Source organism: Camelus bactrianus, chromosome 11 (assembly GCF_048773025.1).
Source record: "Camelus bactrianus isolate YW-2024 breed Bactrian camel chromosome 11, ASM4877302v1, whole genome shotgun sequence".
Lineage (NCBI taxonomy): Eukaryota > Metazoa > Chordata > Mammalia > Artiodactyla > Camelidae > Camelus > Camelus bactrianus.
The window spans coordinates 65344700-65360116 of record NC_133549.1 but is presented as its reverse complement, the minus strand read 5'-3'; the positions used below and the strand labels follow the sequence as shown (position 1 = coordinate 65360116).

The window sequence follows — 15417 nt, the reverse complement described above, 5'->3', positions numbered from 1 at the left end:
TATTTTTTTAAAGACAGAAAAGAAAGAGAACCTACAGATTAAAAGAGATAAACACCAAATTACAATGTATAAACTTTATATTTAAAAATATTTAGGAGATAACAGGCAAAATTTAAACACAAAGTTGGATGATATTGAAGAATTCTTTTGGGGGATTTAATTATGGTATTATGGGTTTTTTTTTTAAGTGTTTTTAATATTTTAGGCACATAAAAGTATTTATGGTTGAAATGACAGACTTCCTAGAATTTGTTTCAAAAGAATTCAGAAGTGGGGAAGTGGGTGGAAGTAGACATGAAACACAATTGGCCAAGAGTTAGTTGATAACTGCTGAAGCTAGGTGATGGGTACATCAGGATTTATTATGTAATTCTATTTTTTCACGTTTGAAATTATTCATAATTTTTTGATGTTTTAAGTTATGATACATACTGGATATTTCCTATTTGTTATTATTTTCTTAAGTAATTGTTAATTGATTGGGGCATGATAATGATATTATGACTATGTTTTTTTAAATCCCTATCTTTTAGAGAAACATACTCAACTATATAACAGATAAGATTTTTTAAATACCTGTAACCTTTCTGACTCAGTTGTGGGAACATCAAAGCAAACACCCTAAAAGCAAAATGAAAACATTTTTATTTAATGCATATGAGTTGATTTTTTTTAAATACCTGCTGGTAATCCTACATTAGGTTAAAAAAAGAAAAGATTAAGTGTGTCCCATGATTGCTTATAGGATTAAAACATCTAATATATAATAATGCATGACACAGAGTGGCTGCTAATTGTACTTCCTAAATCTAAAAAGTAAACAGCATCTAATAAGAAGTGACTACTACTGAGAATCTAGAGTATTCACTAGAAGTTTTTGTAGACACTATAATGTTTCATGTCCCTTGTAAAATGACCTGCCTAATAAATTTCTTTAAAAATTTAGTGCCAGAAACTGTCTCCTAAAGAGCTGAAATGTTTACCAGATAATGAGAATGATGTAACCTAAGATCTTTCCTCTTTGGTCTTGGTTGCCAATAAGCTGAAAGTTAAGTTAATATTCCAGTATACCAAATAGGTGGCCTAAGGATCTTAGTATATTTTCCTTCCCCTCCACCTTTTTTCTGAATGTGTATATTTGTCTCATACTTGCCACAAATTTTTTGAACGTAAGTAATATTAAATTTTGAGAAAGATAACTATTTCTAATAAATAATCAGTTCTAGACTATAATGAATTTATATAGTCAAGTTAGATGAATAAATACAGTATCTTTTTTCAAAACCATTAGAAGAAATCAGTCACTAAGATTACAGGTGGTTTTAACTCTGCTATTTCATAAATGTATAAAAATACTTAATTCACTGTATTCCTCATTAACAACCAATAGCAGGCCACTTAAAAACCAATATTGTGTCCTCTCAAAAATCGAGCTGTTAAGCTGTTGCAATTATAAATTACTTAATCTTAGAAAATAAACACACATAACCATATGTAACATGTATACAAAGGCAGAAACTTAGATTACTTGGATATTAGTCAAATTAAGTAGAATGACATAGCTTTTTAGAGGAATGGGTTACTTATATAATTCTTCAAATTTACAACTGGACACATACTAACACATGGAGAAAACAGCATTATTCATCTCATTAGGCTTTAAAAGAAGAAAGAATGAATAAAATCTGCTAGTCTTTATAAACATTTTTATAGCAGTTGTCTAGAAAAGCTTACCATATTTCCTTTTAAGAGGCACATTCTGGTAATCTGGGACACAGCATTACTACTCAGCTTTCTGTTAAGTTCTTTCCAAGCACAGCTGACATCTTGTATTTCTTCTGGGCTTTCCAGAGTCATGGTCACAAACCCCTTAAGGAATAAGTCACATTATGTTTGGAAAAAAAGCAGCAGCAGAAGGACAATGACATTCTATCTTCATAGCCCTTTATGACTTAACCATGCACTTCTTAAGAGCCAAGAGTATAATATGACTGCTAAAAAAATTACTTCTTTGAAACTATATTAATAGAAGACTAACGTTTATAGATCACTGAAATTTCCATTCTTTTATACATTCCTGTAAAGACTACATTTAATTCTAATCATCATTCTCTAAGAGGAAATTAAACTACAGTATCACACTAAAGATAAGGTAGTGAGGAATTAAGGAAATGCTGAAGGAATCAAAGTTAGCTTTGACTAGAAAAACAAGAGGACATAAATCTCTTAAACCTTCTGAAGGACTAATACATAATCAAAAATTACTTGTTCTGTAAAACTTCACTGGACAGCACAAGGATCAATCAACATGAAGATACAGGGAGGCATTCACCTAACAAATATTTGAGTGCCCCTATGCATGTGCCAGAGATTGCACTAGGTGCAAGCAGTTCAGCAGCAAGAGGCCTTTGTCTCATGGAGGTTACATTCTAGAGTGTGTGTGTGTGTTGAGGGGGGTGGATAATGCTGGAGGAGACAGTAAACAAATAAGGAAATAAACAGAATGTCAGTAATAAGCAACATGAAAAAAAATAAGCAGGGGAAGAAACTGAAAATACAGAGTAAAGGGAGGGGTAAGCTATTTTAGATAAGGTGATGAAGAAAGACCTCTTTGATATGACGATATTTGAGTAGAAACCTGAAAGAAGTGAGGAGGAAGCCAAGGTTGTTAAAAGGAAAGAACATTCAGAACAGCATAAGGAAGTGCAAAGGCTTTGTATAGGACTGAGTTTATGTTTGAGCATCAGCAAGTAGGTGAGGGTAGCTGAAACAAGCAAGGGGAGAGTGATAAAGATGAGGCCAAAGAAGTAGCAAGGGAAGACCCTATAGAACATTCATGTCAAAGACTTTGGATTTTGGTCTAACACACAAAAGAAATATCAAACCACTAACATCCTGCTACTAAGATATTTAATCAGAGGTTAGATGACCTTTTATTAGATACCTCTTAGCTCTAAAAGTCTATCTTAATCTTTTCTTAAGAAGTATGGTTTAAATTTTTTCTTAAGAAGTATCTAATGGGTTAGTAGGGATAGGATATTTGCTCAGTGCTAAAGTATCACCCCACAGGTTACTGACTAATTACAGAGAGTAAAATACACCTTTATAACTTGAATATATGGCTCTGGTATGGTTTATTTTGACATCTGATGCTGACCTGGCAGGGGGCCAGGTCAGATGGTGACACACACACACACAGTAATCCTTAACTTTGCATGATATTGTGTTGGCCACACAGAGTCTACTTCTCGACTTGCATAGTTCCATGGCAAACAAAATGAAGAAGAGGTTCTGGTACACAAGCTTTGGTTAACCCAGTACTGTGCAAAGTGAAAATGTCCTATATTTCTCTCCAGAGAGATATCTATGGTTCAGTTTTAATCTTCCCCAACCAATTTTCTCACGGATTTCTACCTTATCAGAGGTGATCAAAGATCGTGGTTCAAAACTTGATGCGCCAGAGATGTGAGCTAATGCTGCAGCCAATGCATCCACTGCCCCTTTCTCTTCTATCAGTCTCTGAGCTGATGGTCGGAAAAAATCAACAGCAGCATAAGAAACAGAAGCCAGAGACCTATGGTTTAAAAACAGTAAATTTTCTTGGTCAAGACAAAGGGGAAAAATTAAAGGTAAGAGAATGAATGGGAAAAGAAAGAGCAACGTTTTCGTATTTTAATATAATTAAATGTCTGCTGGTAAAACTGGTGATTAAATTTTCTGATATTTGAACTAGGAGAGCTTAAAGATGTATAGCCTAATACAAGAGAAAAAATTATTCAGCAAGGTCAGAAAGCATACCTGATGGCATCCATGCTTTTAGATTTAACTAAATCCATTGTAGAAGGAACACCTACACGTTTAAAAGTAATTCCCTGAAAATGAAAGAATTACATTAAAGAAAAATGGAAGCCTTTACAATTAATTCCTAAATTAATCTAGTTTGTTGAATTTCCATTTCTTGGACTTAAAAGATTTCCAAGCCCTAGCAGACCAAAAGATTTTCTAATAAATCATCAACTATAAATTCTAGAAAGAGAAAAAAATTTTTTGATTGTCTCTTAATTACAATCACGGAATTTCACTTGCAAAATAAAGCTGATTTTAAAAAAGAAAGATGCTGTTTACATCAATCAGTTTTATGATCTTCATCTTACAGAGTACATGAAAAAATGTATTTAAAAACACATACCATAAAAAATAGAAAAAGTGAAATACTACAAAAACTTCAGACCACAAAAAGTGTGTAAATTCTCATAGAAACTGGCTACTGTACCATTACTCAGTATAATCTTGACTATTACACCAAGACAATGTCATAGTCATCCATTTACAATACTGGACTAAAAGGTACTCAACGCAGTTCTGATTTTAGTATCAAGGGAGAAATTCAAGGGAAAAATGAGAAAGTCAGCTCTTCTGTCTTCACAAAAAAAGCTGTATTAAAACAAAGTCTTGCAACTAAAATAAATTTAGCTCTTCACATGCTTCACATCCAAATGCAGCTTAAACTGAGAAAAGTTATAAAGATCTATTTGTGAGAACAAATATAAAAAGAGCTCTTTTCTAAGGCATCATTTAGATAATAAGCCTGAAATAATTTAACTCTACTTACTGCTTTTTGTTCCACATATCTTAATTGACCTCTTTCTCTTGGTTGATAAAAACATATGCAAATCCCTGTCCGGCCAGCTCTACCTGTGCGTCCAGAGCGATGAATATAGGACTCAACATCCTAAAAATAAAAGAGGTAACACTTCTTAAAAATCTGGCAAATTAAACAGTCATTCCAGCATCCAAATAATAATACTAATAATAACAAAACTATGCCTACCAATAATAATATATCTATTTTAATCCTATCACTCTTTTCAACATCTCAAAGAATTTTTGTGCTTAAATTCTGTAATAAAGGTGATATGATTTAAAATCTTTTTATCAAGGGGGAGAGTACTGCTCAGTGGTAGAGTGCATGCTTTGCTTGCATGAGGTCCTGGGCTCAATCCCCAGTACCTCCATTAAAATAAATAAATAAACCTAATTACCCCCCCAAATTTTTTTTTAAAAAACCTTTTTATCCACCTCATCCCAGGGTTCTTTATATGGCAACTTTTAATAATTCCCTTGCATGATTTCATGCTTAAGATCCAAATAAAGAAATTAATCATTTGCAAAGGTATCAGATACTGATCAATTTAACACTGCACTAACAAAAAAAGAGCAAGAACAGGTAACATATTTTTCATATCTCAGCAGTATCTTGTAAAAAGTGGCACTCTTACTTTCTCCAAATCAAATCTCATCTCCTTGCAAATTAAAACCACAATGAGATGTCACCTCACATCTGTTAGAATAGTCATCATCAAAAAAACAAATGGTAACATGAACTGGTGTAGAAGTGGCAAAAAGGGAACTTTCGCGCACTGTTAGTGGGACTGTAAATTGGTATGATCACTACAGAAAACAGTATGGAGGATCCTAAAAAAATTAAAAATAGAACTACCACATGATCCAGCAATTCCACTTCCGGGAATACATTCAAAGGCAATGAAAACACTAACTCAAAAACGTATCTGCACCCCTATGTTCAGAGCAACATTATTTACAACAGTCAAGACATGGAAACGATCTAAGTGTCCATCAACAGACGAATGAATAAGAAGTTATGAGATACACACACACACACACACACACACACACACACACACACACACACACAATGGTGTAATTATTCAGCGGTAAAAAAAAGAGGAAGTCCTACCATTTGTGACAACACGGATTGACCTTGAAGGCATTATGCTAAGTGAAATAAGACAAATACTGTATGACCTCACTTATATATGGGATCTAAAAGAAAACAACAACAAAAAACTAAACTCACTGAAACAGTGAACAGACTTGCTACCAGAAGCAGACAGTGGGGAGGGAGAAATGAAGGAAGGTTGTCAAAAGATACCAACTTCCAGTTAAAAGATAACTAACTACTAGGGATGTAACGTATGACACAACGACTACAGCTAACAATCCTGTATGACATAGTATACAAAAGTTGTGAATTAAGTAAATCCCAAGAGTTCACGTCACAGAGAGAAAACATTTTTTCCTTTTTTCTTTTCTTCTTAAACACCTACATAATAAGATGGATACTAGCTGAACTCATTGTGGTAATCATTTCACAATATATGTAAATCAAACCATCATGCTGTATGCCTTAAACTTATACAGTGATGTCAATTATTTTTCAATAAAACCAGGAAAAAAACCTACTTTCTTACCTGTGGAGGTGAACTCTGAATCACCAGGTCAACCTCAGGAATGTCCAAACCACGAGCAGCCACATTGGTTGCCACCAAAACTTTAAAACTACCTTCTCTGAAGCCTTTCAGTGTAATTTCTCTTTGTGACTGTGCAATGTCCCCATGTAAACACTGGGCATTCTATTTGGAAAAAAAGCAAAAGTAAGTATATAGCACATACTTGCAACTGATAGCACCCAAACACCATACAGTCTGTGCTCTTTGTTGTTTTTAAATCTTATTTTCTGATAATTATAAAACTGCATGTTCATTGTTTTAAAAAACAAATCAAACACTACAGAAAAATATTTAACATAAAATGCAAAAGCTTCCCTTAGTATCAGCCTCCTAATAATTAACTATTAACAGTTTGGTGAATATTCCTCCACATATTATTTTTCAAATACATACGCACACACACATACCCCTCACATATCCTAGCATATAATTTTATGTATTTACTTATAAAAAATGGGACTATACTATGTATGTATTGTTTTGCAACCTGCCTTATAAATTTATTACATCTTAGCCATTTTTCCATATCGAGAAACACATCTACTTAATTTATAAAAACCGTATATGATTTCTCCATATGGCTGCAGCATCATTTATTTTAGCAATACCCTACTGATGAACATTTGGGTCGCATCCAAACTTTCACCTTTAGAAACAATGTTACAATGAACAACCTTGTACTTACATCTCTAGACCCTTCAGTACATGTATATTTCAACAGACTACATATCTATAAGCTGAATTTCTAGGTCAAAAATTATAAACATTTAATATTTTAATAGGTATTACAAAACTGTATTATAAAAAGAAACTGTGCTCATTTACTCTTCAACATTCTGTGAGTGTTTATTTCATCTAACCCCACCTATCTATATACCTGTACGTTATGAATTGTTATAATCCTTATCATTCTAATAGGTAAAAATGATTTCCCGATGTTTTTTTTTTTAAACTATGTAAATCTTTTTTTGGATTTCTTTTTACACCATTTCTTTTGGTGGGGGGGAGGTAATTAGGTTTATTTACTTACTTAATGGAGGTACTGGGGATTGAAACCAGAACCTCGTGCATGCTGAATAGGCACTCTACCACTAAGCTACACCCTCCCCCTCCCAATGTTATTTTAACTTATATTTCTATAATTTTTAGTGAAACTGAACTAGTTTATACTGGGCTGATCTTCCATGTACGCTGCAAATAATTTTCCTAGTGTTACAAATAAATTTCCTAGTATTTCTAGCCACTATTAAAATTTAAAAGTTCATAACAACTATTTAACTTCAACAGTATCTGAACTGTAGTAACTGTGTTTAACACATTCATGAGTGAATTCACTGAGCACCTGCTATGCTTCAGGTACTATGCCAGGTTCTGGAACAACCATAAAGAAACATTGTGGGACAGACAAGTTGACAATTTTTCAATACAGTATGATACGTGCTGTAACAAGGTGCAGGGTGCTATAGGAATACCTAAGAGGGGAACTTGATTCAATATTGTTTAAGGGGAAGGCAGCACTGAAGCTGAGACCAACAGATAATAAGGAACTAGTAAGTCAGGAAAAAAAAAGAAGCAGGAGGCTAGGAAGTTCCAGGCATAAGAAATATTGTACATAATTAGTGTATCTGGGGAACTATAGATATTTGAGTATTGCTGAAGCACAGAGTTAGAAGGAGAAGTGGTGAGAGATGAGGCTGAAAAGGAATATGAATTTTATCCTGAGGACAATATGGAAAAACTGAATGACTTAAGCAGAAGATTTTCATGGACATATTTATACTCTAGAAGGAACATTCTGGCTACAAGGTATTAGAAAAGGGCAAGGCAAAAGCTAGGGAGATTCAAATGGCAGGCTGCTGTAGAAACTCAGGAGAGATATCAGTGGCCTCACCAAGGCAGTGCCAATGACCACTTATTCATTTAACAAATATTTAGTAATCTACATGTCAGGTACTAGGGATAAAAATGCCAAACAAAAAGTAAAACTGCTTCTGTCCTCATGGTCTTTATACTTCAGTCAAGGAAATGAACATTCATCAAAAAGGCACATAGATAAATTTAGCCAACAAGTGTAACTGATGATGCAAGGGTCTAAGAGGCAAAAAGCGTTTAGAAGAGGACAACCTAACCTAGTTTGAGGCAAGGAAGAATTCCCAGAAAAGTACTCTGGACTGATATCTGAAGGATAGGAGTTGCCAGGCAAGATAGATTACAAGTTCAAGAGCCCTGTGGGTGAGAGGAAACATGGCATGTTTGGTAAGAGTACAGAAATGAGGGGAAAGTGCGATAATAAGATGAAACTAGAAAGGTAAGTAGGAGCTGGACAGTAAATGAATTCAAGAACTATTATTAGTAGATGAAACTGGAAGGACTTGGTGAAGGGAGTGGAAATGAATATAAAAAAAAGAAACAAATACATGACTCCCAGATTTTGAGCTTCTGTAACAGCAGTAGGAAAGAAATGTACCATTTCAAGCCATAGGAAATAGAATCTAAAAATACTTTGTAGTTAACTAGACAGCAAAAGGAAGGAAGAAAAGTCAAGGATGATATGTAGATTTCTGGCTTAGACTATGGGTAGATATATCATTCAACAATAGGGAATGTTGGAGACAGAGCAGGTAAAGGCGAATAAAGAGAATGAATTCAATTCTAAGTACATAATGGGATAGGATGTCTGTGGCCAGTAGGATAAACACCAGTCTAGATGCTGGAGACAAAGCTAACCTGGAAATAGATGTGGATATCATCAGTATATATACAATGATCGCAGCCATAGCAGTGATTAAATATATTTACATATGTAACTATATTTCTATATTTCTACACTTATTGACTGCTTGTTATAAGAAAAGCACTGTACTAAATGGTTTAAATGATTTTAAGTCTCAAAAGTATAAAAAACTTAATACCACTTTTTAAAAAGGAAACATGGGCACTGAAATATGAAATGATTTGCCCAAGGTTACACAGCTACTAAGTAACACAACTGGGAATTAAATCCTGATCTGTATGATTCCAAAGTGCAATTAATCACTATGCTCAGAAAGAAGATGTTAAGTGAGAAGAAACAATTAAAGAGTTTAGAACTGTGAGAAATGCCAATATTTAAAGTACAGACATCCAGATGGCCAACAGGCGCATAAAGAGATGCTCAACATTGCTAATTTTTCGAGAAATACAAATCAAAACTACAATGAGATATCACCTCACACCAGTCAGAATGACCATCATTATAAGGTCCACAAATGATAAAAGCTGGAGAAAGTGTGGAGGAAGGGAAGCCTCCTACACTGTTGGTGGGAATGCAAATTGTTGCAGCCACTATGGAGGACACTCTGGATGTTCCTTAAAAAACTAAAAATGGACTTGCCATATGATCCAGCAATCCCACTCCTAGGCACATATCTTGAGAAAAACATAATTCAAAAGGACACATGCACCCCAATGTTCACAGCAGCACTGTTTACAATAGCTAGGACATGGAAACAACCTAAATGTCCATTGACAGATGGCTGGATAAAGAACTTGTGGTACACACACACACAGGAATACCACTCAGCCATAAAAAAGAACAAAATGATGCCATCTGTAGCAACATGGATAACTCGGAGATAGTCATCCTAAGTGAAGTAAGAAAGAAAGAGGAAGAAAAATATCTTAAGGTATCACTTACATGTGGTCTCTAAAAAAAAAAGACACAAATGAACTTATTTACAGAACAGAAACAGACTCACAGACATACAGAACAAATTTATGGTTACCAGAGGGGGAAAGAGGGTGGGAAGGGATAAATTGGGAGTTCAAAATTTCTACCTCTTAGGGAGAGATGGAAATGTTCGATATCTTGATTTTGGTTGTCATTTCATATGTGTATACATCTATCAAAATTAATCAAACTGTACATCTGAAATATATATAATTTACTGTACAGAAAGTATACCACAATAAAATTGTTTTAAAAAAATTTAAAGTACAAGTAAGAATACAAAAAGACGTTAACAAAATTGGGAAAGATTAGCCAGGGAGAAGGAAAAAAACCTGTGCGGTATCATGGAACCCAAGTTAAGAGACATGTTTCACAAAAGGAATCATTATCATTATCATCATCATCATCATCATCATCATCATCATCATCATCATCATCATCAAAGTCCAAAGCAAACATACTTTAAATAAACTGGACAGTATTTCAGAGTAAATTTTTTAAAAACTTGATACAATACAGATTGTTTTACTTGATAATTAGTCCTAAGTGGGACATAATACATTCATGACACCAGTGACAGTTTCTAGGTCTCCAACTTATGAATAAATTATTTTCCAAAAGTTTGTGTGCATGCATGGGTGTGTATAATTGCTTAGAATTTAACAAGGCATTATTCTGGTAAAACCTGACTCAAAGAAAAAATTTAAAGTAAAATTTAAAAATAAAAATAAGTTAACCATTAAAGTTCCATGGTTAGTCAAAAAGATCCCGTATTACCCATAATGATATACTATTACTACTTTCTACCTAAGTAGCAAATAGTTACCCAGAGGAGGAGGAAGTGCATTCCTTCCAACCACAGAAACTGACTATTGTCCACTAAGATGGGAATTCTCACCCAGCTGCCTTTGCAGCAAGGCAGTTAATTCCTCCCTATGAGATAAAACAATAGCTTCTGCAAGACAGTTGCTGCTGAGTGTTCTAAAGACAAGACAGGAAAGGTAAATTAACTACTCTTCAATATTTCTTCCACTATTTAGAGTCTCTGTTTATACCGGATGCAAAGCTAAAGTTACACAATTAGTTAAAATGACACTGGAGAAGATGGCCAGCACTGTCTTTAAATCTCCAATTCCCACATAAAAACAGAGCAACTAGGATAACAAGATTAAAAATCCACAAACATCTATAACAAAATTTAGTGACAAGGTATTTTCATGGTTTCTAAAACATGAGCAGGTAGGGACAAAACCTTATGTATTGGGAAGAGGGGGGACTTGCTAGTCCTAAGAACAGTCTCTGGAAAGCATGATGGGCCAATTTGAGAAAGTCAGCTGAAACTGGGAGAATTTTTGCACACTTAAGGGTGATTGTGAGGAGCCAAAGATGAGGTCTGAAAGAGGCCAGAACAGCCTAGGCCCAAATGAGCTTCCAAAACTAACAAACCAGTGCTCCCTTGCCAGGACAAAGCCCCACAATGAGGAGAAATTATTGGACCTAGAGTCCAAACTGAGGATGCCAGGGATCCCAGAAGCAAAGGAAAGCAATGATCCAGATAAAAGTGAGGAGAAAAATCAACCAGAGCTCAGAAAGTTGGAGACCTTTTTTTTTAAAACAGCTTTATTGAGATATAATTTGCAGATTTTATTTTTAAACACTATAAAAAATAACAGAAGCAGCTCTAGAGCTGTAAAGCTAGAAAACTGTTTTGACCCACATCTCCCCATCTAAAGTTCAGAAAGATTAAATTCATCTAAAAATGAACAACAGAAAAGATCACAGTTAAATCTCATAGGAAGTAACTATGAGGGGAAAAAAAGAGTAATATCCCCACAAACAATGCAAGAGCTCTAGGAAGATGAAGATGTATAGCATTTTATTTCTGAATGAGCTAAAAGAAAATGTGTAAATATATGACATATGAAAGAACAAGAAAAATCAGAATGAGAAAAAGGAAAATATGGGGTGAAATGATTCAAAAAAGAAGTAGAAATAAAAGAAAAAGACTTTCCACAAATGAAGACCATACTGAAAGGAATATCAGACACTAAACACAACAGAAGATGTCTTAATTTTGAAAATTGATTGAAATAAAAAAAGATAAAAAGGATTTGAGATAAAATGATAAAGAAAAGAGGAAAAAAGAGCCAAAATACATGAAACAAGGGTCCCTAAAGAAAAAAACCAAAGCAATCAGACAAACCAAATATCAAAAAATTAGAATTCAAGAAAATTTTGCTGAAATTTGAAAAAATATATATCTGAAACTACAAATTGCGTGTGTACACTGTATACTCAGAAAAAGTGAACAAGAACACCATCAAAATATATTCTAGTAAAATTAGTGATTTTTAAAGGAAAAAGGCTTTTGTATTCAAGCAAAAAAACAAATCACTTGTAAAGGGGAAAAAATCAGACTGGCAGACTTTTTATAGTATGCTTTATTCTAATGGAAAAACATATTAAGACACTGAAGGAAAGAAAACGTGAACCAAGATTTTTGTATCCATCCAAAATGATTTTAAGGTATAAAGTTACAAACAAGCTATTACCAATAGGCAATATTGTTTCCATGAGCCCTTCCTTGGGAATCCACTAGACAACAAGTGACAGACAACAAAAATGACTGGAGAGACATTGACATAGGACCGATGGTGTTATTATCAATAGATGTTAACATCACAAAAAAAGAAAGAACTAGACATTATATACCTCCTAAAAGAAGTACACCACCTATGAAATAATTTTGCCACAAACCAACCAACCTGAATTTACAGGAAATACAGAAGACAGAGAGCATGCTAAATGATAGAACAGGGAAGCAACACTCTAGATTATGAAAACTTGGTTTCTTAAACAGTAATTTTTAAAAAGCTACAAGGAAAAAAATATACATGGAAGAATCCATATGTTGAAGTGATTTAATGAAATCACACAATGTAAGAATCTTATTTGGATCCAGATTCAAGAAAACAAACTATAAAACAAAAAAAAAAGCAATTTAGAATCTGAAGACTAACTGATATTTGAAGATATTTATTACTGTTAATTTTTTAGATGTCATATCAGCATTGTGGGCTTTTTAAAAATAACCCTTTCCTTTTACAGACACATACCCAAATAAGAGTAATATTATCTAGGGTTCGCATCAAAGTAATTCAGGAGCACGAAGTGAATGGGCATTTGAATGAAATAAGTTAACTGCTGCAGCTGGAAAACAAATACATAGGGTCTCAATATACCGTCAGCTTTTGTATGTGTCTTGTATGCGTCTGAAATTTTCTATTATAAAAAGTTAAAAGAAAAAAAACACATGAATTTAGTATTTTGATCCATTCATTCAATACATATTTTTGATTCATTTTATACACAACTCTAAAATATTACCCACTCTTATCCATTGAAACTCACTATTTCATTCTTCATATTTTCAAGATCACATCTGCAAAGTCTTAAGAAAACTTCTGATGAAAATGGACAGAATTCTATCCTGACTTAACAGATCATGAAAGGCTGGCTATAACATCTTTCTGAATTAGACTGAATTCTAAGAATGACTATCAAACCTAGTCTACAAAGGACAACATGATTTTTTAATTCCATGATTCATCCCTATAGTCTCAATTAGAGAAAGCATGAAAAAAGACTTACCTGTTTTATGTGCGGATTCATGGCCATTTCAGTTACATTCTTTTTGGTCTCACAGAAAATAATAGCCCTGCCTTCAGACCCACTATAGACTTGAAGGACATCTCCAATAACTGCTGGCCTCTGAGACCAATGGCACTGGATGGCCAAATGCTTTGAGGAAAGAAAAAATCGAATATCTGTTTCATTTAAATTATTGGAAAAGATTTCTCTTGTACATTTTTTTCTATTTGTTTAAGAATGGCCTTCCTGGAAGACAATAAGACAATAATTCTCCCTAACCCCATCTAAAAACAATTTACAAACAGCCATCAATAGGTGAAAGGATAAGCAAATTATAGTATATTCATACAGTGGAATACTACTCAGTAATTAAAAGGAACCAACTACTGATCTATGCAACAATATGGATGAATCACAAAACATATGCTGGGTCAATGAAGCATTACAGAAAAAAAGTACACACAGTAGGATTCCATTTGTATAAAGATCTAGAACAGGCAAAACTAATCCATGATGGAAATAAAGCAGAGCAGCGGCCGCCTCTGAAGGGGGACTGGGCAGGGGCACAGGGGAATTTTCTGGGATGATGGAAATATTCTTTGTTTTGATAAGGATTTGGGTCACCCACATGTATGAATTTGTCAAAACTAAGGTAATGCACACTTAAAAGTTTGCATTTTGTTTTACGTAAAAATTTTTTAGCTTAAAAAACGTAAGTAAGGGGGTAGGATATGGCTCAAGTAGTAGAGCGCATGCCTAGCATGCACAAGGTCCTGGGCTCAATCCCCAGTACCTTCTCTAAAATAAGTAAATCTAATTACCTCCTCCCCCCAAAAAAATAAAATTAAATTTAAAAAGATTAAAAAATGTAAATAAATATTAGGTGGATGAATCTCAAAAACATGCTAAGTGAAAGAAGTCCGACACAAAAAAGCCACATGTTGTAATGATTACATTTATATGAAATATCCAGAATAGGTAAATCCACAGAGACAGAAAGCAGACAAGTGGTTGCCAGGGGCTAACGGAAGGAGGGAATAGGGAGTAACTCCTTAACAGTTACAGATTTCCCTTTTGGGTAATGAAGTGTTTAAGAAGTAAACAGAAGCAATGGTTGTATAACATTGGGAATGTGCTAAATGACTCTGAATTGTATACTTTAAAGTAGTTAATTTCTGTTATGTGAATTTTACCTCAGTTAAAAAAATTTGTAAATATTGAACTCTAAAGATATGCACACTAAAATACTCACAGGGAAGTATACTGATTTCTGCAATTTGAAATAAATAAAAAAAATAAGATGATGTAGGAATGGGTAGATAGGCAATAAAGCAAATACAGTGAATGGCAGAATCTAGCTGGAGGATATACAGGTGTTCACTATAAAATTTTCTCAACTTTTCAGTGTTTGAAAATCTTCATGATAAAATGTTGGGAAAAAACACACTGTAACATTTTAAATCTGTGCATTTTAACTTATTGTATCTCAGTAAAACTGTTTAAAACAATTCATTATAGAACATCTGGAAAACAGAGACAAGCACAAAGAAGAAAACTAAGAATTATTTGTACCAGGTACGACAAAGTCTTGCTTCTTCCTCTCTACCTTTCAAAAATTAAAATAAAAAAGAGCCTAAACCTGATCAAGCCTCACAATCTAACCATCAACTCACAGGCAAATGAACACAGAGGAACATGTTAAATAACACCACAAGGTTGCAAATCAGCAAAACTGAGACTTACGGG

General features: G+C 33.9%; 1 protein-coding gene across 3 annotated transcripts in view; it reads right to left on the bottom strand.

Annotated features, from left to right (window-relative positions):
* DDX50 (DExD-box helicase 50) overlaps positions 1-15417 on the bottom strand; it is a 28437-nt gene that overhangs the window by 2110 nt on the left and 10910 nt on the right. For all 3 annotated transcript variants that reach the window (XM_010951674.3, XM_074374112.1, XM_074374113.1), the window contains 7 exons: positions 13672-13821; positions 6273-6434; positions 4613-4732; positions 3799-3872; positions 3415-3574; positions 1735-1869; positions 577-621 (listed from right to left, as the gene is read on the bottom strand). In XM_010951674.3, the coding sequence (XP_010949976.2) occupies positions 577-621; positions 1735-1869; positions 3415-3574; positions 3799-3872; positions 4613-4732; positions 6273-6434; positions 13672-13821 (846 nt within the window). The remainder of the gene's footprint in view (positions 1-576; positions 622-1734; positions 1870-3414; positions 3575-3798; positions 3873-4612; positions 4733-6272; positions 6435-13671; positions 13822-15417) is intronic.